Source organism: Strongylocentrotus purpuratus, unplaced genomic scaffold, assembly GCF_000002235.5.
Source record: "Strongylocentrotus purpuratus isolate Spur 01 unplaced genomic scaffold, Spur_5.0 spur5_contig_846, whole genome shotgun sequence".
In the NCBI taxonomy this organism is placed as follows: Eukaryota; Metazoa; Echinodermata; class Echinoidea; order Camarodonta; family Strongylocentrotidae; genus Strongylocentrotus; species Strongylocentrotus purpuratus.
In genome coordinates this window covers 285,126-312,617 of record NW_022145553.1, presented here as the reverse complement: position 1 = coordinate 312,617, position 27,492 = coordinate 285,126, and the positions used below count along the sequence as shown (strand labels likewise).

At 38.4% G+C, this 27,492-nt stretch overlaps 2 protein-coding genes and 1 long non-coding RNA gene across 3 annotated transcripts; 2 read left to right on the top strand and 1 right to left on the bottom strand.

Moving 5' to 3' along the window:
* Positions 1 to 3,532: 3,532 nt before the first annotated feature.
* LOC115926795 (polypeptide N-acetylgalactosaminyltransferase 13-like) lies at positions 3,533 to 26,385 on the top strand. The gene is made up of 10 exons (XM_030992161.1): positions 3,533 to 3,673; positions 9,741 to 9,907; positions 10,655 to 10,910; positions 11,586 to 11,702; positions 12,399 to 12,516; positions 13,428 to 13,528; positions 14,728 to 14,953; positions 15,886 to 15,975; positions 24,053 to 24,181; positions 25,301 to 26,385. Exons 1-10 carry the CDS (start codon positions 3,630 to 3,632, stop codon positions 25,448 to 25,450), a joined length of 1,398 nt encoding a protein of 465 aa, XP_030848021.1. The 5' UTR covers positions 3,533 to 3,629; the 3' UTR covers positions 25,451 to 26,385.
* Positions 4,026 to 6,912, bottom strand: LOC576837. Its single transcript, XM_777105.4, has 2 exons — positions 5,744 to 6,912; positions 4,026 to 4,936 (listed from the first exon to the last, which is right to left on the bottom strand). The coding sequence occupies exons 1-2, from the start codon at positions 6,486 to 6,488 to the stop codon at positions 4,362 to 4,364; spliced, it is 1,320 nt and encodes a 439-aa protein (XP_782198.3). The 5' UTR covers positions 6,489 to 6,912; the 3' UTR covers positions 4,026 to 4,361.
* On the top strand, positions 16,297 to 20,256 carry LOC105447011. Its single transcript, XR_973947.2, has 5 exons — positions 16,297 to 16,591; positions 17,469 to 17,616; positions 18,317 to 18,618; positions 19,503 to 19,661; positions 20,091 to 20,256. It is a non-coding gene; the product is annotated as an uncharacterized LOC105447011 (long non-coding RNA).
* Positions 26,386 to 27,492: the final 1,107 nt, after the last annotated feature.

The following is a 27,492-nucleotide window of genomic DNA, read 5'->3' as shown; positions in this document are numbered from 1 at the left end:
TCTGATATTCATAATTGATTAAAAGTAGATTCATTTGAAACCTGGTTATACGAATATTTCGTTAAATGATAATTCAATCATTTCAGTACATTATGTATTATGACGATTTAACATAATTACTCAATCTTGCAGGAAAAACAAACACATCGAAAAGCAAAAGCATGAGAGAAATTGAGGGCGAATGCTCTCAATAATACATTGCCAATATGATGTTCAAAACATTGATAGCGCTTAAAAGGATTGGGTTAATTTGTCTCCGATTGTGAAACAAAATCCTTGATTTAGTTCATGCTGCAATGATAATTATTAACCTTGAGGTTAGTCAGGAACTCCATGACTTTTACAAGCCGATCGCCTGTCGGATTATCAAGATATTATCTAGGCCAGGCCTTCTCAACTGGCGGCGCGCGCGCCACTTGTGGCGCTTGCGGTCAGTCGGAGTTTATTGCTCCGAAATATCTACATATATATTTACCTCCATTGTGAATTAGGATTGATATATTTTGGAATAAAGAGGTGTTAAAAATAACACATCTGGGCCTTTAGAAAGCCCTAAAACACATCAGCTTCAGGGGCTCCGCCCCCTGCACCCACCCGTTGTCGGCTCGATCGCTACGCTCCCTCGCAGCAAAATCAAACATATTGGTTTGGCACCCTAACTTAAAATTATATTCGTTTTGGCGCTTCTAATAAATTAGTTGAGAAGGCCTGATCTAGGCCCTAGGATTCGAAATTGAAATCAAATTCTGCGTTTTCGTAACGGTTGTTATAACACTACGGTCTATTGGAGAAGACGAGTATGGTAAAACCGGTCACTCAAAGATTTTTTATTTTTTTGAGGCACTTTTTGATCATTTTGAAGCGCAATTTGTTTAGGGCTTCAATGTTACGCCATATTGCAGACACTCAGTGATAACACGTAGGGCCGTGCATCTCAGATTTAACATTGTTAAACGATGCCTATAAGATAGTTCTTTTTACCATGCGGCCTATCAGTTCTTTCCCATCCTTGTTCCCTTGTTATAGCAACAGCGCAATGGCTACGTGCCTGAATATCAAAGGTTTCAGCTATAATCCATGATAATAAAATTGCTTATGACCTTGGTAGAGACTAGCGTCGTAATTGATTGCTTTTATTCCCGATCACATATTCGCTTTATAGAGCCCAATGAGTTCATCAATATTAGGAGGCTAAAATAATCTGCGGCTGCCCGATTTCGACACCAGTGTTACGAGTGGCGTGTCTGGCTATATGCCACTGCCTCTCTCTCTCTCTCTCTCTCTCCCTCTCTCTCTCTCTCTCTCTCTATCTCGCTCTCTATGTCTGACTGTCTGTCTCTGCCTACTCTGTATCTCTTCTTTCTCTCTCTCTCTCTCTCTCTCTCTCTCACACACACACACACACGCACACCAAAGTGGGAATGTACCAGGCCTACAATAGGTTTGGAGATAAGAAGTTGGGAACACATAGTACTTAGCGAGAGAGAGAGAGAGAGAGAGAGGGAGAAGGAGAATAATTGTTACAAAAAAAGAGAGAAACCAAAATGAAGAGTGGTGAGAGAGAGAGAGTGTGTATGTGTGAGAGCAAGGGAGATGATCATCTGAGAATGATAAAGATCATTTAAAATGTCAATTTTCTTGTTTTCCGCAGTGATTCCTGCCACCAGCATGCGTCTCAACGGGTTAAAAGGCTCATCGAGTCGAGTCTTCCTTGCTATTCTCTACACATCCATCCTCTGGTTCACTCTCGATGTGCTGATCCTCGCAATGTACTCCTCTTTGTCAGAGGACAGCAATGGTTCTACACACAAACTCCCCACAAACGCCGAACCTCAGCGAAATGCGCGCAATGAGGAACCAGCCTACGCGCTGTCGGGGGAAGCCGCACTGGACACTCACCTACGGCACGACATCGTGCGCGATGATTTGAACAAGCCCGCGGAGGCGAACAGAAGATTTGCTGCGCGTGGGGGACGTGGGCGACGGAAACCAAGCAGATTTTCTTGGGGGAACAACCTCGATGATAAACTCTTACATTCCAATAAATCAAAAGAACATCTGCAGCTGAGTAATGAAAAAATAGTTGACGACCTCGTTGACGAGAGGCTCTTAGAAGTCAGAGGCGAGATGAAAAAGGAAATTGAAATGCTGAAGAAAGAGCTGGATAAAGTTCGAGGGAACAACGAGAAAATTGTTTTGCAAGGTCAGGATGATAAATTATCCCGAAATGACATAAAATCCAGTGATACTCGTCCAAGATTAGACCGAGGCAGTATCGATGATGATACGAAGGTACAGAAGAAAAAGGAAGAAGCAGAAAAGGGAGACAATAATGGTGAAAAGAAAAAGAATAGAGTGAGTAAAATCATGTTTAGTCTATAACAACGGGTATTTGGGTTGGCATGTGTAAGTTGTTTAATGTTTTACATGATTATTTCAGTCATACGCAATATCACGACGTCCCCACTGTGAAAGTGTGTAATATTTAAAAACGAAAAAAGTTCAAATTTTAATCTCGAACGAAATAAAAACAAATGTCAAACATGTTTATTTTTAAAATAGCATTCAAATAATTTTAATCGTGCTGGTGAAAGCAAAATCATTCAATAGAAAGATGACTTACAGTTTAATACAAAACATGGTTGATAACAAACAAATATTCCATGATACTTCCTTAATAACTAGTGAACAGTGGAACAACATTAATGATCGAAGGAGGCCGTGATCTATGCATCTATATTAAACTAGAGACATGTTCTGACTGAACAGTAACTTTCAGAAAACCCGTGTATCTTTCATTTTCCTGGAAAACTAAAATAATGATGAGAACTGAACAAAGAATAGGTTATAAGGAAATACACACAAAATGTGGCACCAAACTGTTATTACATACATGTATATCTAATTCATATTTGATAAAGGATATCATATCGGGAGCAATTCAGGTAGTGATTATGCTACAACTATGATATTCATGGGAATGAAAAGAGCACACATGAGCTGGTAAATATTTGTAAATAAACTGTATTATAATGTGAATAGCACTCGAATGGACGTAAATTGCGATTAACACACGCATATAGTTTGCGAGAATCTTCAGTCAATTGAAGGAGGCAGATTTAATCATAAGAAGGAGAAGAAAAAGAAAAAAAAAAAGAGGTTGTTCACCATGACGAGATTGTGCCAATCAACAGGAAAATAATCTATATATAGCAAGAATGTATCAAATCAACCTCAATTAAACTTAACCCGGCATTTTATGGACTAAAGAATTTGATTGAGGGTGGCTTCAAACTTGCAAAATCTCTTTAAAGAAGTGATATTTGAAGCTCACACTTTAAATATTGTGTACCGACATAGATCCACTAACCTGCAGAGCAAATTATCCATTGATGTTTGGTAAACTTCACATATTTTTGACGTTACCTATCACATTTGATAACAATAACGTTCTTTCTTGGCAGGATCCCTCAGCTAAGCACCTGATCCGTGATTTTGATGTCACCTCTCAACCACATAACCCCAATGGCCCGGGAGAACATGGCGCCGGGGTTCGGACCAAACTAGAGGAACAGGCGAAGGTCAAGATCGGCTGGGACCATGCCTACTTCAACGAGTACGTCAGCGACATGATCTCGGTGGAGCGGTCGGTACCCGATGTCAGGCACAACTTGTAAGTCCAAATTTCAAACTAGTAGCATCTTGGAGACGATCGAGAAACTATCCTTGGGCAATTTCAATAGCCTTGTCCATCACTGGCTTATGGAAATGTGCGAACATTACGATGACGTAATCCGTACACGACTGAATGTGGGGAATATAGTTGGGTATTGAAATTGCCCAGGTTGAGTTCGAAATTTCTCAAAAGTCTTTGTAATCGTGATTTCTACTCCTAAATTAACTACAGATGGCAGTACATCACTCAGTACTCGACACAAAACAGATTAAACAATTGACCAATAATATGTATATTATTATAATTAAAATAATAAAACCTAACGTCATGCATACAAAATAATGTTAGGCTATCTATATATATTACAAATATCAATAAATTGAATGACTGGCTTTTGTTGGGCGCCGAGACTAAATATGAATTTATGTTGCTCGACTCGGAGACAATGACAATATAGTTATTTCTATGGCAATATATTTTCAAGTCGTCGTTTATCTACAGTATTGTCTACCGATACTGACATTGCTATAATATAATAAAGATGTTACACGGCGAGGAATATGACAATTACGAATGACTTTGTAAAGTACGAGTGTTTTTGCGTCTTGGATGTGCGATTATAATCGCTTATATTATCTCACCATATAAAAGGCATTGACTTTTAGACAGAGCTGAGCCAATATGACTATAATGTTGTGGATGTGAAGAGGTATCTCAGCCATGGAATTTTGGCACTGGTTTCGTCGACGATCTCCATACACTCAGAAGTGTGGAGTTTGAAGCCGAGATGGAATATGTGGTAAAACAGGTTGGTCTTTGGGAATCTCCTGTGGATGTTCGAAGGAAACATCGGATGCTGCGTGGTGAACTGGAGGCACTGGCTGCCTTTCCTGTATTGATCAATGTAGTCTTTCAGGGTGGGGATATTCTCAAGGAAGTTGAGACCGCCATAGATGCGCCACGATTGCGGTGCGTTGTCTTCTTCGCTGACGAAGATCTCGATGACATACTTACAAGTCTCTTTAATAGTAGGCTCTACTTTGATCGGAGTCTCGACCAAGACCCCGCTTGGTGTGCTTGCAGTCTTGCTACGGAGATCCTGAGAGATGAGAACCTGGAGTTCCGGAAGCTGGTAGAAGGCTGCTTCCTGCTGGAGAAGCCGGTGCTCCTGGAAATCATTGGGAAGGCTGAGGGCGCCCCGGCGTAGATAGTTCAGAACGTGTCGGAACATCTGACCATCGCCGTCTATCATGTAATTTCCTGTAGTAGAAGTTCAAGATGAAAAGCAAAATTGGAATTCTGAATGTGTAGGAATCATTGAGATTCATGGATAGGCAGCACGATCGTATAGATTTTCGAAAAATCAAGTTAGGGCAATTCAATAGCCTTGACCATCACCTATTGATAAGCGTGGACATTATAATGAGGTAATACGTATTCGAAACATACCTTATATTTGATATACATGTTTGAAATTACCTTTTAGTTGAATTTTCAAAAGCCTCAACAATAACTACATGTATTTCAAGGAAACCTAGGCCTGTGCTTTTAACAACAGGAATTCTACCCCGGACAATTAGACCGGACACTATCCCCAGGATAAATACCAACAACTACCAATGATGCCATGAGATCACGTACCCTCTGACAACGACCCCCTGAAACAATTCCCCTGGGTATATCTTAAGAAGTTTAATTTGAGTATGCATACTGTTCTTGTGATGTCATTGAACTCTTCTTGAGGAAAGTTATTTTAAAAAATCATGAAGTTTTTTTTTGTAGTATTTAAAAAAAAAATTGTATTCATTCATTAATGTACATCATACAAATTAAACAAATTATTTCAAATTATAACATATACAGTACACAATATAAAATAAACCCACAACTCAATTATTTTGAATGAAAAATCTTATCGTAATAACCCCCTTCCCCAAATTAAAACAAAAAACAATGACGAATCCTTAAAAAAATTATTTAAAAAAAAAACATTAGTGAGCTCTTGCTAAACATAGTGCGAGTTTCTTCCGATATTCAGTATAATTATTATAAATATTATAATTTTACCTTGGCCATCCTTTGGGGTCGGGACCGATGCTGTGAAGAGTATTCCCAGTAAAGAGTCGGGGTATCGAAACAGTGTGCTGCGACTAGTCATATACACCACACCACCTACGTTTAAACCCACGAACTCCTCCACGGATCTAGGTACGACCTGGACGACGGGGGCTACCGAGACCTGGGGCTGGACGGGGTCACTCCCTACACCCTTCTTTTTCTTCTTCTTCTTCTGATTAAGTTTGATTAAGTCACCTTCTCCCTTATTTGCTGCTCCCCCATCTTCGCTTGTCCGATCTTGATGTTGTCCTCCAGTATCATCCGGCTGTTCCTCTCCCTCTCCTTTATCTGCTGCTCCCCCATCTTCGCTTGTCCGATGTTGTTCCCCAGTGTCCTCCGACTGTCCTCCGATTTTCTCCTGTTCCTCAGGCTCAGGTTTTTTCTCCTGCGTTTCCTCCATGAGTTTAGAATTCTTTTTCTTCTTCCTCCTATTCTTCTTCTTCGGACTAAGTTTAATTAAGTCATCCTCTCCCTTATCTGCTGCTCCCTCATCTTCGCTTATCCAATCTTGATGTTGTTCCCCAGTATCCTCCGACTGTTCCTCGATTTCCTCCGGTTCATCAGGCTCAAGCCTTTCCTCTTGCATTTCCTTCTGCAGTTCCTCCATGAGTTTAAAACCCGGTCTTTCACGATGCTTTTTTGAACGCTTCCCATTAGTTTTCTTAGTGTCCGCTTTGTTTTGTTCATTCCCCATGACAATCAATGACAGTTTGTAATGATTAAGACTGGATGACGGTAGGCGCTACGACGATTCCAAAACGGTCTCTATCTTTCTTGTTTTCCTTCTGCTTTTCCTCCTGTTTTTCCTTTTGCCTTTTCTCGTACTTTTCCTCCTGCTTTTCTAACTGTAGGAGCTGTGGCTGATCCAAAATATAAAGGAATAGCACAAGTAAGAAAAATGATGTTAACATAAATCACACTGTACTGAAATCACTTGTGCTGGGCCTTGTATCATGTCATAGGTTTTGACATTTCAGCACTTGCGGAGACGCGAGCGTGAAACATTGCGACACATGTACAGGGTAACTCAGAACAAACAAGCTGCTATGACGCAATACCTAAAAGCCAGCAATTTGCGTACCCGATGGCAAAATGATAGCCCTACATGACCATTGTGCTACATGGAACCTCATGATCAAAACTATATGAAAGACTGCGCAGTATAATAAACAGTGCGTTAATTCAGTGATGTATCTATACTTAGCTTTATTGTATTTTCTTCCGTTTTTCTTTCCTGTGGACTTTGGATAGACAGAATAAATAGAGAACGCTATCAAAATGATAGTAGCGCATGGTATGTGCAAACATTAAAGAGCAGTTTGACTTCTGGGATAGGTGAATATTTATTTGTGAGATTTTTCAGTCTTTAAAAAATGTTAGTTGAATGAACGGCAAAGAACAAAAATGTCTCCTGAAAAGGGATTTCTCTGGCTTCAAATGCACTAATAGTAATATTCGAAAGCGTGAGAAAAAATAGGCCGACAAGTTTCTGTGAATAGTGCATATGAATTTTAGAAAAACTGTGCCAATTCCTTATCACTTTGATGATTTCAAAATCTTAGGGTATAGATGCTTATATGCGACATGATGTCACGATCAACGTTTCCAAAACGCTTTCAGTCATTTGATTTCACCATGACCAGAACTCAAGTATATTTTTTGAATACACACCCTGTACAAAGTGGGAATTTCCCAGCCTGGAAATCCCCACAGCTGTCATTCCAAGAGTCACCTCTGCATGAATGTCTGGTTACGAGCGATTTTCAGTCTAGACGGACGTGTGTGCGTGTGTGTGTGTATATGTGTGTGAATCTCTCTCTCTCTCTCTCTCTCTCTCTCTTTCAGCTTTCTATCTCTCGCTCCCCGGCTCTTTCTCTCTCTTTCTCTCTCTCTCTCTCTCTCTCTCTCGTCCTCTCTCTTCCTCTCTCATCCCCTCTCATTTCTTACTTCTGCATGCGTTAGTGCCCTTCGAGTTTTTTCCATTTTCTCTCCCCTTTCTCCACTTGACTTTTTTCTTCTTTCCTTCTCTTTATTTCTGTCTCCTTTTATTTTTCTCCCACTCTATGTCTTTATTTCTCTACTTCAATTAATAAGCAATCATTACAAATAATATCAGCCACCTCGATCCGCTTATTTAACAGCGTGCATCCTCTCCCTTTTCACGCATACGTCCTTCATGACTTGTGTATATGTTTTGATTTGATTTGATTTGATTAATTGGTTTCTGCACCTTTTTTCTTTTTTTCATCATACATTTTCATGAACATAATATGGTTCGATACAATATTTTAAGTGTATATAATTTTATACAGATAATAAACGAAATTAAACAAATATATTGAATGCATGATTACGTTGACGTGCCCGCAGCCCTCAACTTAGATACAACAATAAAAAAGAAGAAAAAAGAGTGACTTGCAGAGAAGAAAAGGAAAGGGGAGAGAAGAAGCGTTGGTTATAATACATGTACAATACATCTAACACATCTGCTGATTAAATGCATTTTCATTCATGGATTGATATACACGTGTAAATATCATTTAGAGACAACAGGATAGAAATTATCATTATTTGTAATTATATCATGTTCTCATGTGATAATCATTGTTATTCATTTATCGTTATTATTCTTTCTCTTCTTCTTCTTCTTATTCTTCTCCTCATTCTTCTTCTTTTTATCACATTCTTGTTCTTGTTCCTATCTTCTTATGACGACGATAATGAATAATAATATTATGATTATTGTCATTATCAGTAGTAGTAGTAGTAGTAGTAGTAGTAGTAGTAGTAGCAATATTATGGTTATAATAGAGTGCCCTTGTCTGCGATGTGCCCTTGTCTGAGCATACACGTAACTGCGCGATTCTGATAACATAAAAACACACAACCAACACAACTATATTTCCGCCTTTACATTCATTCAAAAAAACAAATGCAAATAGTGGGAAATGTCTAGCACGTTTTTTTATCCACAAGCCTTGAAATGCTATCTTTCACGTTAAAAAAAAAATCCGGATCTGCCCGTGAAGTGAATGAGTAATTAAGGTACACCCTCCAAAGTTGGAGGGGCAGGCACCAACAAAAAGGGCACTTTCTGGAGAAAAAACAGGGTACCTTCAAAGAGAAACTTCAAGGCGAACATATACCAATTTGTTTACATTGGATATACCAAGACGAAGGAGTATTATGATGACCTCCCACGGACCAGCGTCATCATCTGCTTTACAGGGTTTATACCCCTAACATTGTGATGATATTGTCAGGGATGATATCAATATTTGTCTCTCTCTTTACATGGTCCAAGATACTCCGTAAGCACCATACTTTGTAGTTGGGTGGGATGGTCTTATACATTAATTTGCGAGTGAGCGAAGCGAGCGTGAAAAATGTCAAGGTTTGTGAGGTCGCAATGCGAAACTTTACATCTTATAAAGATGAGTTTTAAGCACAATTTAATCACGAAAGACTGAAAGGCCTTTAATGAGTAAAATAATTATATCATCATCGAATTATCATAGTCATTGATAGAAGTAACAGTGTGCTGGTAGTAGTAGTAGTAGGAGTAGTAGTAGCATCAGCAGAAGAAGAAGCAGAAGTAGTAGTAGTTGTAGTATTTATAGCCAGGCGCGGATCCACGGGGGGGGGGGCCGACGGCCCCGGCCCCCCTGACTTTTTTTTTTTTTTTTTAATTGTTAAAAATAAATATATATATAATATATACACTCCCCCCACCCCCCACTGAGCGAAAAACGGTCTGCGCAATTTTCGACTTCCCGGGAGAATTTTGGTCGGCGCGATTTTCAAATTTTAGCCCCCCCCCCCCCCCCCCCCCCTATCGGCAAATCCTGGATCCGCCACTGGTATTAGCATCCTAGTATAGTAGTTGATGCTATTGTTGTATGTATTGTAATCATTATCATCATCACCACCATCATCATCATTACAGGTGTAAAACGAAGGAGTATTCCGACGACCTCCCACGGACCAGCGTCATCATCTGCTTCACAGAGGAGTCGTGGTCGACCCTCTTAAGAACTGTCCACAGCGTGCTCAACCGATCTCCACCCGAGCTTATCGCCGAAGTCCTCCTGGTCGACGACTTCAGCCAAAGAGGTAAGGCCAATCCAATACAAGAGGTATTTTCCCTTTCAGTTACAAAGCGCTGGACACAGTGCTCCACACGTTTGGACGACTTAAAAAATAACATATCACTTCAATTTTCTCCGTCGTCTAAGACTCCAAGTTTAAAGGTTACGGTTGGCAATTGTGCTCTACATTTAGGTTAAGTTTAGGGTTAGGTAAGGGGTAGGAACAGTGTCGCGTCCTGGGACGACGTTAAGAGTTTGGTTCGTGTAGGAATACTGACGCGGATTTTGTAGTAATGTTTCTCTACTTTTCTCTGACTTCAAACTCATGTACCGCACCTTAAATTCATTTTCCCTATTTTTGTTCTTTTATAAAGCATCTATAGATAATATGCCAACTACACTACACTACCCTACATTCTTAATTGGTTTTAAACATTTCCTGTTTGATATCATCCCTTAGTAATGGCATAACTTAGAACACAAAATAATGTCCCTTTAATTTCTTTTTATTAATTTATTTATTTATCTATTATTAATTTCATTGAGGGGGGGGGTGGGGCTTTGCAGAGAGATAATGTCTTTATTTTTTCGTTTAACAGAAATGTTGTAACACTACCCCCTTTGCACAATCCTGCCTGGACCCCTCCCCTACTCCCAACCCAATGTTTCTTTTGAGGGGGATGTTTTTCCATCACCAGTGTATTAAATCATTGATTTATGTGTATGCTTGCGATCTCACTTCATTATTCTTTCTTTTATGTTGAACGGCTAGACTACCTGAAGGAACCCCTTGATGAGTACATGAAGAAGCTTCCTAAGGTGAAGGTGGTCCGACTACCCAAGCGGGAAGGGCTCATCCGAGCACGACTGATCGGGGCCGAGATGGCTCAGGGGCCCGTACTCACTTTCCTCGATTCGCACGTTGAGTGCAACGTCGGGTGGCTCGAGCCACTGCTGCAGCGGATCCACGACGACCCGACCAACGTCGTCTGCCCAGCCATCGATGCCATCGACGCGACATCGTTCGAGTAAGCGCACCATAGACTCAAAGCACGCCTGATTTGAAGGCCCATTCAGATATGACGCGGTAACTTCCGCAAAAACACCGCTGACTTTGGCATCTAAATGAATGGCAACTGCGTGCTATAAAGGTTTTGCGCGATTTCATCAGGGAGATCCAATTTCCCTGTTTTCACTGAGCTCTGTGTTATTTGATACAGAAATTAGAGGCATATACAAAAATCACCTCGGTTTTTGTCCGCGTCATATCTGAACAAAGCCTTTGGCGGATCGAGAGGGGGAGGAAACTTTAGTCCTTTAGCAAGACATCAATCTTCATATGCCACTGTCAACCCAGGGAGAGTGGGAAAGTCCCTCTTAATAACGTAACTTCTTTCAACGCCTTAAGACAGCTTGTCTTTTGAAGTATTCTCTATAGGTGCCTTGGGGATTCTTCTGTCTTATTATTATCATCATTATTTGTTATCATTGTGTTTATTTGTTTAATATAATCGTTCTTATTATTAGAGTTAGTATTATTATTATTATCATTATTATTATTATTACTTTTATTAGTATTATTAGTAGTAGTAGTATTAGCAGAAGTGGTACAATTATTATGAATATCGTCATGAGCGTCCTTAGAATCATCATCATGAATTTGGAAGCTTAACATTTAAACATTTTGTTGTTATTCGCTATAGGTACGCCGGGTCCGGAGCTACAATCATCGGTGCCTTTAACTGGGAAATGAAGTTTACATGGAATGGAATCCCGGAGTACGAGGCGAGGCGGAGAGATGATGAATCGTGGCCAATCAGGTAGGCATTTAACATGATATGCATTCTCTTTACCCATGGGTATATTAAGAAATACAAACATACACTTTTAACTTAGGATAATCCTCTTCCTGTCCCATCAGGTAAGGGGATCGAATCCCCTGTCGCATCACTAATGACTTTTGGCAAGTCAATCTATATTTGCCACACTCCACCCAGGTGAGGTTAATGGGTACCCTGCAGGAGGAAATTCCTTGAATGCTTGAGCGCCTATTCATGGTATCGGCTAAAGCCGGGATAATAATGTGTTCGCAGGGCCGTCAAGTAGAACAGTTAATGATGATGCAAGCCTGGTTAAAAAATAAATATTAATATTATTATTATTATTATTATTATCAATCAAGTATAATTTAATACTCTATATATCTATCTATCTAGAGAAAATATTGTTCTTCGACTGAGAAGATTTAAAACGAGACTCGACACCGAAAAATAAAAATCCGTTTACAACATAATGCTGTAACAAAGTTTCGGCCGTAGGGCTTCCTCGGGTTATGATGTACCTATCTATCTAACAAGGTATCAAGGTGTCTTTTCCAGCTCGGAGATCGATTGTAGCATTCTTCCACACATATCTGTTATCTCTGCCATTCTAGTACACTCTTGTAGTGCAATTCAACTCCATGTCTAGATGTTCCTTTCTCAACTGGTTGTTGGTCTACCTCTTAATCGTTTCAGATCGCCAGCGATGGCCGGAGGACTGTTCTCAATTGACAAGGATTTCTTCTACCGTATTGGCACCTACGACCCCGGCTTCGATATCTGGGGTGCTGAAAACCTGGAACTCTCCTTTAAGGTGTGTGACGTAATTTGTTACGTAATAATGAGGAAACAGCGCTCTTGCTCGACTGAAATATACATTTCCATAATTACTTCTTCAGTGACAACCTTTATAAAAAATCTAATTTTCATTTACGTCACAAAATGTTAGGTAAGTTTTCTGCAAAAAAAATAAGATCAAATGAACAAAATGGTATGGTAAACTTCAACTGATATCTAGGATGCTGAAAACGTTTACTCCCCTCCAAAGTACGTCAAGTAATTCGTATCGTAATATGGAAGTTTTACTGGTATTACCGTTGCTACTAGATAAACAAAAAAAATCACGTTTTCATATTCCCTGCCACAATGTGATATCTAGCACAGCAAATATTATTACAACATAGCACTCATTTACGCACAAGCCTATGTTTTCATCAAATGAAAGAAAAATCAGATGAACGACAATCATATTATACCGGAGTGTTGGCTCAGTCAGTAGAGCGTCCGCCTCACAGCCGGGAGGTCGTGGGTTCGAACCCCGGCCGCGTCATACCAAAAGACGTTAAAAGATGGGAGTTGCTGCTACCTTGTTTGGCGTTCAATTCAATAATAAGGGATAGAGCAACGTCGATCTGGCGCTGCTCAGTGGCTACCGGGCTCACGATCAATTGGGCAAAAAGAATTTCCGTTTCGGTTTAACTTAATAAAGTTTGGAGTGGACTTTAAAAGATTATTATTATTATTATTGGTCTATTATGGTATTTGTATTCTGATATAAGAAATTCACCACCATGTTCCGAGACATCCTAATAACAAAACGCCAATTTTTTCACCCTTTAAATTGTTGTTAGCGAATAGAACTGTAAAAGGAATGGGACGGATGACGGGAGGAAAATCAAGATTAAAGATAATAAATACCCAAATAAACCCTCTCTTTTATTCCAGATCTGGATGTGTGGGGGCTCACTAGAAATCATCCCCTGTTCTCGAGTGGCGCATATATTCAGGAAACAACAGCCCTATAAATTCCCAGATGGAAATGTAAAGTAAGTAACCCATTCTTGATCACAACATCTTGAAATTATCATTTTTTGTTATTTGGCATATTAGGCCAGTTTCTCTCAAAAGAATGGAATGAATCGCTCCCATTCATTAAAAAAAAATGTATTGTCCTTTTCACTTTTACGCGCATACGATATACGGTGGTTGCTTGTAAGGCTGCGTTCATGCTTAAATTTTGAAGGCAGAATGAGCGATCTGAAACGCTCATCGTAAACGCTCACCGTGATCGCAGTTCCACGATGTAGTGTTCATGCTTACTTCTCTGGCTCCCCCAGGCAATTCTCAGTGTGTGGCCTTAATTGGTCTTCCAGCTGGATTCGCAAACCTTCACTGTGCATGCTACGTAGACCCACTAGAGGTCAGTGCGTTGACCCCATTTAAACGCGTTTACAAATTGTAAACGCATCTTTTTGTGAGTTTACGATCGGCGATCGTGATCGCCGTTTTTCGGTGATTCTACAAAAGTGAGCTAAGACGCAACCGTGTTTTAAACTAAACGCGTAACAGATGCCTGATTCTGGCCGTCAAAATCAAGCATGAACGCGCCCTAAGTCTACAGTAAAAAGTTACGATTCTTAAAACGCCTATAGTCTCCAAAACGCAATCTTGAGAATCACGATGCTTTTATTGTTTGAGTTGCGTTCAATCGCAAATCTTGATGTATAAGGGCCCTAATTTATTTCATAACTGGTTGCCTTTCGCAACCCAGATGAAATCTTTGAGTCAGCCAACATAATCATAGTCAGGGTCTCAATCGTACATATCCATGGTAGTATGTTTTTATATGAACCTAGGTTATATTCTATAATTAGCATCTAGCTGGAATGCTCCAGCGAGGGGAGAATGTACAATTAATATCATGATATTGTAGAGGGTGTCATAGTCCAGTAGATACGATCCCAGACTGGTTCGCAGTTCGAGTCCTGCCCTTACACAAATGTCATCTGGCATGTCACTAACCTTCATTTACCACTCTCCAACCAGGTGTAGAAAATGGATACCTGGTAGGAATTTGTTCCTTGAATTATTGTAGCAACATAGGGCAGCTGGGCTTAAGCCAGGGTAAAAATAGTACTTCGTATAAGGCGCTTTGGGAACAGATGCGCACAGTATAAATAATTGTTATTGAACCTACAACAATCACAATTTTATTATTGATACTGTCTCCCTTTTTGAATGTCAGAACCTTCATGCGGAACACCATGCGTCTGGTGGCCGTGTGGGTGGATGAGCCGTACAGGGATATCTTCTACTCCCTCAAGCCCCAGCTGATGGGGCAGGAGTACGGTGATGTGTCCGATAGGATCAAGCTACGTGAAGAGCTGAAGTGTCATGACTTCCAGTGGTACCTAGACAACGTCTACCCCGCCCTCAAGGTCCCAGATACAAAAGTCAGAGCAAGGGGAGATGTAAGTAGCCTCCTGATTTTTATTTTTGTTTAATTATGTAATAAATATAACACGATTGCAAAGACTATATCAAGTTTGTAATAAGGCTTACAAAGATCCATTCATGTATGATCATCATCATCTAGTGCCGTCCCTTCGGAAATGGTTGGCGGCTATGCACATCCATCGCTTTCTGTCATGTACCCTTATTCTAACCTCTCCGTGGTAAAGACCAGTCCATTTCTTGACATCATCAATCCAAGTGGTTCGCTGTCTACCCCTTTCTCGTTTACCCGTTTATGTATGATACATACATGTATGACATTTTGAAATCAATTAAAATTGAGTATACATGATTTTTGTATGATGATGAACATCTACATGTGTATATTAAATCAAGTCAAAGACTTTCAACAACAAGAAACCATGACACGTATTGAAACGTGAGAAAGTTAGATTAGCATCTTAGTAATCTGAACATGACTTCTACACCACAGGGTAAACTTAATAATAATAATAATAATAATACCTCTATATAGCGCAGCTTTTATATAAAAATATATTCCGCTGCGCTGGTTCATAGCTCTTTTTCTACTAAATTCTAAAAAATAGAATGTCTCAATTGAACAAATATGTTTTAAATTTGCAATTGAAGACATTGAGAGATGGAGATGACTTGATTATTCAAACTCTTGGCTATCGTGATATGTATGTTTGTATTGTTATGGCAACGCTATCACAAGCCTCCTGCTTTCAGGGAATTTCGAAAATTATTTTCTCCGTGTATGTAGATGTAATTTAATTTTGTATTCATTTGATTAGAAGAAGAAAATCTGAATCTGAATCTTCATTTAAAGGTCGGGAATGGTGGATGCACTAATGACGAAGTGCCCTTTTAGGCCTATTTCATTTTAAACTAAATTCTAAATTTCTAGTCTTTTTTCTTTTTTTAGGTCAGGAATGCTGCCACCTCGATGTGCCTTGATTCGATGGGAAAGGGTGTTCTGGGAATGTTCCCATGCCATGGAGAGGGAAATAACCAGGTAAGTTCTTGAAAATAACTACAAACATTGATTGCTTTGTTTGGTGATGTAAGACATTCTGTGACTGTTCTTATGCCATGGAGAGGGAAATAACCGTGTAAGATAATGAACAATAAAAATAAAGTCAAAATGCGGTTGGCTGGGGAAACCGAACAGAAATGCCCGAATTCACAAAGCAAGGTTTGAGCTCAGACCAAGGTTTACGTACGTCATATGACGCGTTTTAGACCTTGGTTCAGACCTTGGTCTGAAATGCATTTCACAAAGCCGGTTTGTCCTCAGACCAAGGTTTATGTACGTCATATGACGCGTTTCAGGTTTGAGTTCAGACCTTGGTCTGAAATTACATTTCACAAAGCAAGGTTTGTCCTCAGACCAGGTTTATGTACGTCATCAGACCCGAAATTTACAGACTGCTCAGATAGGAGGTTTGTAATTTCTCAAACCTGGTTTGAGAGCTATCAACCAATCAGGATGCAGCACTGGGTGGAGATAATTTATGCTCGATTGATTTTATCCAAATAATTCACCGCCTAAACAATCTGCGATAGTATCTGGTCAGCCCGATTTTAGTGCAATTGAAATCTCTCAATCTCTCGATCCTTTCCTTAAAATCGTAAGTATAAAACCTGTACATGTAGTCGAATCCATACTCTTCACGTTACTGAGATTTCAATATGTGATATGCTTTATAACTTTCCATTTTCCATGAAATGTTCGGTGTTTACATATCCGACGGCCTCTCAATTCCAGAGTTCAGGGACTGAGTCCGAGGGAGCTCGAGTCCAACGCCCAAGGCGGCGGGGGAGCTCGCACCCTCTGACCCTGGGCTGGAGTTGGGCCTAGCCGGGCCTACAGTAGGCTATATCTGAGTATGTCAGTATGACTGTCATGTTTAATTTCGTCTTGTTGTCAGCAATGCCATGACACATGCCTATTAGAATAGGCCTAGACCTACACTAGTTATTACAAATTCATGATAATGATAATAATACCAGGCTCTAGCCTAGTATAGGCCTGGCAATGATGTCCATCACTTGACTTGTTTCACTGACACTGGTACCTAAATAAATAGAAATTAAAATGGCATCAGCAATGCCAATGTTCCCCAAAATGAATCACACTGACAGGCATGGACCAAAAGCTTCAGTCTCTCTATATCGCCGGTTGTTCACTGAGACTACGCCTGGCTCCACTAGACCTCCGATTATAGAATGTCAACAAATGTCAGTTTTAATATTATTTTTATTAAAGAAATGACCCATATCACTCAGACGGTTATTTCTGTCTATGACTAGACTAGATCTAGTATGAGTCGTGACAAGCAAAGCTTAGTTTTATTAAATTTAGATCTGGTTCTGATTGTCTTAATTAACTGGCTTAGTCTCCAGAGCAAGGATCACCCACAAAGTCACAAGCACAAGTAATAACATTTCTTTAATTTAAAAACATTGTTTAAACATTTGTTTAATTTTATCTTCACTCTAATAAAGATGGTAGAAATGCAGCTGATTCAGCATAATGAGCTGGTGTACCTGAAGGAGGAGCTGGAGCAATATATAGCAGCACAACCGGGCAGAGGCCTCTGAGTCTGAGATTGGGAAAACCCGCTGGATGATGAGCCTTTTGTTTTAGATTGAGGTAGGCTACTTTGAATTCAAATTCTGTATTGGGAAAGTTGCTGAAAACATGGCCAAACTACTTGATGAATATTGTTAACATAGCTATACAAAAAAAGGACTTCTGTTGTAAAATCCAACCCTAGACTAGTGTCGTTATTAAAATGCAGAAATATTTCAATTCATGTTGACCGCCTAAATTCACTGTTTGTTTGCCCCGCTTCGCTGGTCTGCCTACGACCGTGCAAGCCCCCAATGCAATACACATGTGCATTTACATAAATTTATTCAATTTCTAAGCATTTTCTGTCATATTCGATACATTGATAGATTAGTTATGATATTTATTCTTTTACATGGTACTGTAGGTGATGGGAGCATTAATGTTCATAATTTGTGTGTGGGGCATTTCCCAATACTGTTATTTGGCTTTAATACATGAGGAAATTATTCAGATTATATGTTGGAAACAGGTTTGTGATTTCTTGTTTTGTGTAAAACTACTTAACTACTTATTTTTCAAAAGGTGAAGCCGTGAAGGAGATTAGAAAAGGCATAGACAATTTTGTCTTTTACGTTAAATTGATTCACACCACATCTAGAAATCAGGATTTTTTTTTTTGTAAAGTGACAGTGACAGTTGGGGATGTAAAAATATAATAGCATAAACCAGCAAAAAAATGATTTATTTGAATGCTTGTTTTTTTAATTTTTTTAAAAAGGTAATTCGATCTAAAGGATGCACCGTGAGGAGGTGGCATGCCGTGTCATATTCATCTGTTTGCCGAATAGAGAGTAGTGAGTGAGGGATGTTTCCGAAGCTGTTGTCAGAAGAAAGGGACAAGTCATGAAGTTTCCTACAAGTTACAAGGCAATAGTGACTACTATTCAGAAGCAGTTTTTCCAGTACTGCAGATTTCCAGGAGTTGCTGTTGATGGGACACATGTTTACATCAGGAGCCCTGGTGGGGCAAGAGCCAGGTACTACTTCAATAGGAAGAACAGGTACTCCATCGATGTTCAGGTGAGAATAAATGAATACATCATGACTGGATCCAGCACGGCTTTCTCTTTAGACCTTTTTTTTTGTACCTTGCAAAATTTTCACATTAGATATATACACTCTCCAGTCTTGTGTGTTGTACATCCATGCTAATTCATTGGTGACCAATGCAAGATTTCTAGTGGCCAAATGGATATTAAAGTAATATTCGCGTACAGGTACTCATTTCACTGCCTTTGTACACAGTTAAGAATATCCAATGGATAGTTAAACTTAAAAATCCTAACACTCGTTAATATCTTTTTAACGAAAGGGAAATTTGAAAAATCAAAACTTGTTCCATCCTTCTATTGGCAATACGGATATGACCTCTAGATTTCTGATATTTTGTTGATGGCCATGGCAATTGGGCCACTGTTTTTGCCATTGATCAATGAAAGAAAAAACAACAAAGAGAAGCATGTAAATTGATCAATGGCAATTACCACTATATATTTTAAACTATAGAAAAACAAACAGGTTCATTTCCAATAAAAAGATGCGAGAGTGGGTACCCCCCCCCCCCCCCCCCCCACACACAAACAAAGCATTTGTTGTTTTAGGCTCGAAATGTTTTGTTAAAAGTGAGATTATTTTTGTTTACATTGTTACAAGATAAACAATGAAAACATGAGTTAAAAATGAAGAAATACTTCATCAGTCAATAAATATAGGGTAATTAGAATTTTCTTCCAATTTTTGTTGTATGAATAGATATTGAAAAGCAATTATCACATATTCAACTGCATTTGCATTAATTACCATAAATAACAAGTGAAATTTATACATTTCACGGCCTATCTGAAGTGTGAAATGAGTGAGTTTTCATAACTAATGAATGCCAACATGTTATTTCATATTGACAGGTTGTCTGTGATTATGCTGGGAAAATAACTAGTATCGTTGCAAGGTGGCCTGGACTGGTAGCAGCCACGATGCCAGGATCTTTTCTGAGTGTGCACTGAATTGACAGCTTGATGCTAGGGCATATGAATAACAGTTGATTCTTGGAGATAGACTATAGGGTAGGTACTGTAGATTATTTCTTTATATGAAAACATTTGTTTATTCTTTTTCTTAATCAATCTTGTTTCCTTTTTTGTATTTGGCCAACATGTGACATGTTAGGAATGTTCATTTGGTAATATAGTAACAACTCGCATTAAGTAATTAATTCAAACGAGCTCATGTGCTTTTAAATTTCAGTTCACAAATCACAATTAATGTTTTTGATATCTGGATGCAACTTGATTAGTTTGTTGTCAAGTGGAACCTCATAGTTTTTGTATTAGTGACACAGGATTGAATAATTCCTGATTATGTGTACAATACATTGTATCCTTTCTATAGTATTACCCCCCCCCCCCCCACCCCCCTCCAAGAAAAAAAATGAACAAGTCGAAATTAAAAATATTGTTTATGATATTGTTTATTTTGTTCATTCAATTTTGCAGGTATCCATGCCTTCTCTGCCTCATCAGAAGCCATTTCTTCATTCAGAGGGTCGACCACAGATGTGCTTTAAAGGCCATCTGTACTAGTTCAGCCAAAGAGGATTAGACAACCCAGCAAGGTCACTGACGGGAGGCTATCTCATCAATTCAGTTCTCAATTAACATAAGAAAAAGAGGATCATGGGGGATTAACAGGCACAGATTGGGGAAGTTTTCTATATAGAGGGAGCAAGTAGCTAAAAGTAGTACAGTGGGGCTTTAACACTTCACACACAAAAAAGGGAGATGTGTGATTGAGCGCATATTTATTAAATGCAAGGATGAGGACGTTCCATGCCTCATCAATACTAAGAGTATTTCAAAATACGGCCCCTCCTTGGTGTTCCCACAATACTTCGTAGTTATGCAGCATTACATCAAGAACCTGGGTGTTGAATATTTTTGATGTTATGTTTAGTTGATAAGTATTTGTTGTCACTCTGACGGTATTTGTAATTAAGTGTTCTCTATAGATTAAATGCACCCGATTTAACTATAATTAGCATTGTACTGCTGAGTTGAGGGGTGGGTCAATATAAATTATTTGGTTGGCAGCTAGGGGAGAGTATTCGAACAAATATTATTTACTGTACTAAGCGAAGTCAGAATTAAAGAACTTTTATGTGCAAATTTGAATTTTGTTGTATTTCTGATTTTCTTTCTGCTAATAGCGCTACAGTGAGACTTTTAATTGGCCTTCCAGAGCCTCTCTTAACCTCTAGTGGGCTATATTTCATATAAGCATGCTACAAAATTTACAAATGTGAACTGCATTGTTTGAACAAACGGTAGATTACTATTGTGTTGTATGCTCAATTATTTATGTAAAACATGAAAATACAAATACAATATTCTTGCTTTCATATATTTACAAAGATAACTGAAATAGATATGTGTCAGATTATCTCTCTCTTTCTCCCTTTTTTTTGGGGGGGGGGGGGTGCAGATGTGTGTGTTTGCAGTTTGCATGGTTTTGCATTATGTGTTTCATTGCAAAAAAGAAGAAGAAAAGAGAGAGAGAGAAAGTTGAATAGAGAGAGAGAGGGGACAAAGAAAAAAATTAATAGAGAGAGAAAGGGAGGGAGAGAGAGAGAGAGAGAGAGAGGAGAAAGAAAAAGAATTAATAGAGAGAGAAAAGGAGAGAGAGAGAACAAAAATGGGTATAGAAAGAGAGGAGGGACGGGGACAGAGAAAGAGACAGGGAGGGAGAGAGAGAAAGATGAATAGAGAAAGAGGGGAGAAAGAAAAAGAATTAATAGAGAAAGGGAGGGAGAGAGAACAAAAATGGGTAGAAAGAGAGAGGGACGGGGACAGAGAAAGAGACAGGGAGGGAGAGAGAAAGAAAAGATGGCCATAGAGGAATTTTAAAAAATTAATATTATATGGAAACAAATCATTTACCAGTTGCAATTTTGATGTGAAAAAAATAGCCAGTTGGGGAAACAAACGGGGAACTAGTTAAAATAATAATTGATTGACCATTCTAACAAAATAACTATATAGATGTATAGTAATTAACAATTGCAATCAAATGAATTAATATATTAATCACAATAAAAACTTAATTCATATTAAATCATTATTATTATTATTATTATTAGGTGATTTTATTGATAAGAATGTGTAACCCCCAAAACAATAAGACTCTTACAGTTAATTTAAAAGAGCCCTTGACAACCTTAGATGTATTTATCTAACGAAGGTTTTCAGGTGCCGATGTCAATTTGTTCTGGGTCAGATTGAGTGCTTCACCAGCACCACACAAATGTGAGTACGTGGGGCACTTTCTGCATCGGCGCGCCAGTTTGGTTCGATTAATTCATGAAAATACAATTCAAAAGTTTATTTCAGAGATGTTCTAACCATCATCTTTTCAAGATTGCTCATTAAGATGTCCGGATCGTACTAAGAATGCTTAGTTTAACAGTTTTTTCAATTCTTAACATTTAAACCCTAGCCCATAAAAATTATGTTAGAAACCCTATGGCTGAGACAAACCTTGGTCGGAGGTTTGGGAATTACAGACCAAGGTTTATACAAACCTTCCTTTGTGGAATGGGTTTGAAAATAAACCAGGTTTGAGCTCAGACCGAGGTTTGTACAAACCTTGGTCTGATCAAACCGGGTCTGTCCTCAGACCTCCGTTGTGAATTCGGGCCTTAGTTTTCTGGGATTGTGTCCTATTGTCATGCACACGATGAAGAGGGAAATAACCGTGTAGGATGTCACACCATTAATCCACAGGTAAATTAGTAGTATGGTAAGGAGGAGCATTCTGGGATTGTTCACAAGACCTGAAGATGAAGAGGGAAATAACCAGGTAAGTCGCTGACAAATAATTCCAAATGCCGTAGGTGAGGAATTTGGCCGAGAAGTCAAGTTCTTTTTTCTAGTTCGACCCACTAAAAAAAAATTCTTTTTCTTGGTAAACAATGTGTTATACAACACCTACGTGGATCCTTGTCATTTGATTGGAGGATTGTTGGTCACATGATATTCAATAGATGTTATATTGCACGGTCGTGCATTTTTGGTTATATGCGCCGTGCAATTTTGGTTATATGCAGCCTGCGTTCCTCTCAGCCGTGCGCGCGCGTATCCCTGCGTGTATCTGACGCGCAGGCAATCTGAATGTAATCGAGAAGGCTTGACTCCAACTTTAATTTATCTTTGATATAAGGAGTAAAGCATAATTTGTTGATAACGTTCTATCTTTAGATCTTCTTCGATGTTGTATAAAACAAATAATGAATGTTTTTCATTCATTCAATGGTGCGAATATTTTCATTCGTTGAAAGATTAACGTTGATTCTATTCAACTCGGCTGACGCCTCGTTGAATAGAATGTTAATCTTTCAACTCATGAAAATATTCGCACTATTGAACTCATAACCATTCATTATTTGTATACTAATCTTTAATGTCATCATAGAGTTTGTCTTGATTTTTAAAATGTCCACCTAATTCTATCTAATAAACATATATATATATATATATATATATATATATAGTTGGGCGGGACTGGTTATAATAGATTATGTCGTTATTGTATAGCGCAAATATTATTATGATATAACCTCTCATAGCCTTTACAAAGGACCTTGGATATTATTACGGCTACAGCTCCGTCAACAGTCAAGGAATAGTTCTCACCAGGTATACCCACTTGTGAAGTGCCATTTGGTCTACAACCAGTTCGTCCACTATCCACATGTTCTAACAACCAGTTCGTCCACTATCCACATGTTCTAACAACCAGTTCGTCCACTATCCACATGTTCTAACAACCAGTTCGTCCACTATCCACATGTTCTAACAACCAGTTCGTCCACTATCCACATGTTCTAACAATCATTTCGTCCACTATCCACATGTTCTAACAATCATTTCGTCCACTATCCACATGTTCTAACAATCATTTCGTCCACTATCCACATGTTCTAACAATCATTTCGTCTACATGACTATTGAGGCTAATCAAGCAAGTCACTGACCAATATTATTAAAAATACAACCCTAATGTTTTATACTGTTAAACACAGTATTGGTAAAACAAATAGATGGTTGATACTGAGAGGTAAATATAAGTATAATCCTCATGAATGAAAAGAGCCGTTAGCAGCGAGTGATGAAATTGATTACAGTTAAAAACAGGTGTTTCTTTTTAAAGCCTAGCTATCTGCACTACTTTGGCCTAGGAGATGATTTCACCCTGCATGGTCACTGACAGGTGGTTATCTCATGAAATCATCTCTCAATTAACATAAGAAAAAGGGATCATGGGGGACCAACGAGCACTGCTTAGGCATTGTTTGCTATATAGAGGGCGCAAGTACAGTGTAGCTACAGGTAGTGCATTCCCGCTTAAGGAAGGGAAAATAATTATTGCTTATTTCACTTATTCATCTTACTTTTTCCTACAGGCATTCACTTTGACTTGGGATGATCAGTTAAAGCATAAGAACACATGTTTGCCGAAGATTAAGACCCCTGGTCAGCTCAGGATGCTGGGATGCAATATGGCCAGTACTGCTCGTATTACACACATAAAGGTATGTGCTTCCTGGGGGTGTTTCATAAAGCTGTGCGTAAAGTTACGAATGACTTTGCAAATGATTTGAATATAAAGAGCCAAATGGGATGCCCGAAGTTTTACCCGACATTTTAACAAAGTGTGACTGTATTTCCCATAATCTCAATTAAATTGTAGCCCAAAATACACTTAACATTGAAATGTTTTGTTAATACTGATGAGGTCATGCGTAATCTTTATGAAACACCCCAGACTATATAACCTTAATATGACAAGTATCCCTTTCCTAAGTCTATATTTCCAAAGAATAATTGGTTGCACCCGAGTGACCTCATTACTTTGCAGGCACAACTCGTAACGGTCGCAATGAATACTATAGAGGTCTGAGCTAGGAGACAATACAGAGAGTACAGTCTATAGGACATATAGTGTAGCTACCCCTGACACAGACAGTGACTGACAGAGCTAGGCTGGGATTAAGACTTTACAGAAAAGTGTTTAAGTTGTCAAATTACAGTCTGTGCCTGGAAAGAATTAATATGCAGAAAACTGTGACATTTTATTTCGTCTATACTGATTTCACTCTGTTTTTAAAAAACATTACAAAATATTTGTTTTATACAAAAAAAATATACTTAAATTGAAAGGGATGTTGGGACTTATAAAGGTCGGCCTGTTGGAATTATTCCATATAAATACAAAACAGAAATACTCTCCACGAATAGGACATATTAAAGTAAGGAGAGACAGGGGGTGCAGGTGGCTCAACCCCCCCCCCCCCCCCCCCCCATCCATTTTCACAAGGCTCAGGGAGAACATGAATGCCAGAACCTTCGTGCATCCTCCAAAACCTACCATGGCCGCCCCGTCCCCCCCCCCCCCCATTATTTTTCTAGAACCGCTCCTGCTGAGTGCATACCAACTTTCTCTCGGCCATTCTTTCTCGTCCTCTCTTAAATAATAAATAAATAATAAATAAAAACGTTACTTATAAAGCGCTTACCACCGAAGTCTCTAAGCGCTCTTGACTGTCTGTTTCGTCGCTCAATAAGGGGGTTTAACCTATTCCTGTAGCTACCCCTGTCTCTTAAATCACCATTCTCAAACGTTTCGTTTTGTCGTGTCCTTCCACTTACAGGGTGAAACGATACGTGATGCATCCTCTGGCAAGTGTCTTGATCTGAACGCAGACCGAACCATGGCCATCTTTAATCACTGTAATGGTTCTAAGGCACAGCGGTGGAGGTTCTCACGGTACTTCGACAGGAAAGGCCGTGTCATTCCTTAAGGGCAATCCAATCTTTTATGAAAGCATATAAATGAGAGTAATTGATTGAAAAAAAGATTTATATTAATTATTGGATCATTAGCAAAAGACTTATGAAAGTTTGAAATATAAAATCACTACATCTGTGTGAATCTCAACTCAGCAATTTGCTCATTGTATTGTGGCATAGTCCCGGGCAACTCCCAAATTTCGAAAAAATATCATTAATTTTTGTTTTCCTCCTACCTAAGTGCCTACTCCATTGGAGAACTACTTAAACTGAATTATGGATAGCATATTGTTATAGTTCCTCTAAAACGAAAAAGACCTTCTCGAGTCATCAATTTCGATATGTTAGTCATTTTGTGTGTTAAACAAATGGGAAAGTTGCTCAGCATCAAGTCATGGTGACATTACCGATTCAGCTAATTTGCTGTTGGCATACGTAAAGTTATTATAATTCTTTTTGTGTTTTTTTGTTCGATTTCTTTCTAACTTCACCAGTCTACTTCTCTGATTTTTCTGCTTTCTCTTAAAGTAGTTAGCTGTTGAGGTTGACCTTTCCACCCTCATACGGCTCAGTGGCGTAGCTACGGGGGAGGGGGGCGGGGGCGGAGAAAAGGGCATATATTCCTCAATCACATGGCAAAATAGAAAGGAGAAAGGATGGACAAAGAAAGGATGTAAAAAGACTCCTACGACAATTGCTCAGCTCTTTTTCCAGGTTCAAGTTCATTTCTTTACTATTTAAAAAAAAAGGGCAAAACACAATAAAGTGTACATTTTTGGAAACAATGATGTTTTACATAGATGCACATTACTATATAGATAATCGACGGGTGAAGCCCTGGTCACTCAAGTCAGCAGGAAATGCGAAAAATACAATGACAATAAGTTTAAAATAGCATTTATATCACTAAGTACTTCTTTTACGTTCATTCATAGATGTTTCTAACTGTTTTCATTAGATAAAGACAAAATGCTGCAAGAAATAAAACTTTAGAAAGTAAGCTGATTAAATAACATTTACATTGTACATTCCTAAATTAAAAAAATTGTCATGTTTTTCCTTAAATTAAATTATATTTTTAGGTCTTGTCTTTATGTAGCCTGTCCCTCGCACTTCCATTTTGATATTAATTGCAGTAAAAATTGCAAGTTGGACATATAAGTTTATTTCTAGATCATTTAATTTTGGATAAAGAGCAATTAGTTGCAAAATAATATTTAAATCATATTTTAATGCGCACATAATTGCGTTCTATGTACATGGATTTTCTTTCTTCCTTTTATGATAGGAAAATGAATAGATAAGTAAAGTAAAGTAAAGTAACGCAGATAATGGTCATTCTATCATAGCAGTTTAAAAAAAAAGCATTTTAAAAAACTGTTTGCTATCATGATAAACGTAGCTATGTCTACATGTCGACATCTTTGTGATGTAACTTGATTGGGCTGTCAATATTTTTTTTTTAATGTGCAATATAAGTATGTCAGCAATGAAATATGTTTATTTCTCAACGAATATTTTTATAAATGTTATACACATTCCTTGCGAACGTGGATCTATAGCGGTTCAATCATTCCACAAATCAGATTAAAAAGTGAAGACATGAAATTGATTTTTACGACAAAAAGGCTGTTAAGTAAACAATACACGAGTTGATAGAACGTTAATGTATTAACATGGTTCCAGGTTGTTGTTTTTAATAGAAATGCGGCATATGCTTTTTAATTGATCTGATGAGTATTGGTTTATTTTCTGTTATTAGATTAAATATTACATTTTTATTTTCGTTTCATGGTTGATAGCTTTTGGTTACACCATAGCATTTGTGAAAAGGCTTTTGATACATTCTTTCTTTAAAAGAACCCTTCATCGGGTAGTTAGAGGGATGTAGAAAGAGTAAAAGAAAATTAAAGAAAATGGGAAAGAGATGACTATGGCATAAATTAGATTTTGTCTGCCTATTGGTGTCTCTTGAAGCTTACTGACTATTAATTTCCATTTTACCTTGTAAATATATTTAAAAATTGTTTAAACTATTTATATTGTCAATATA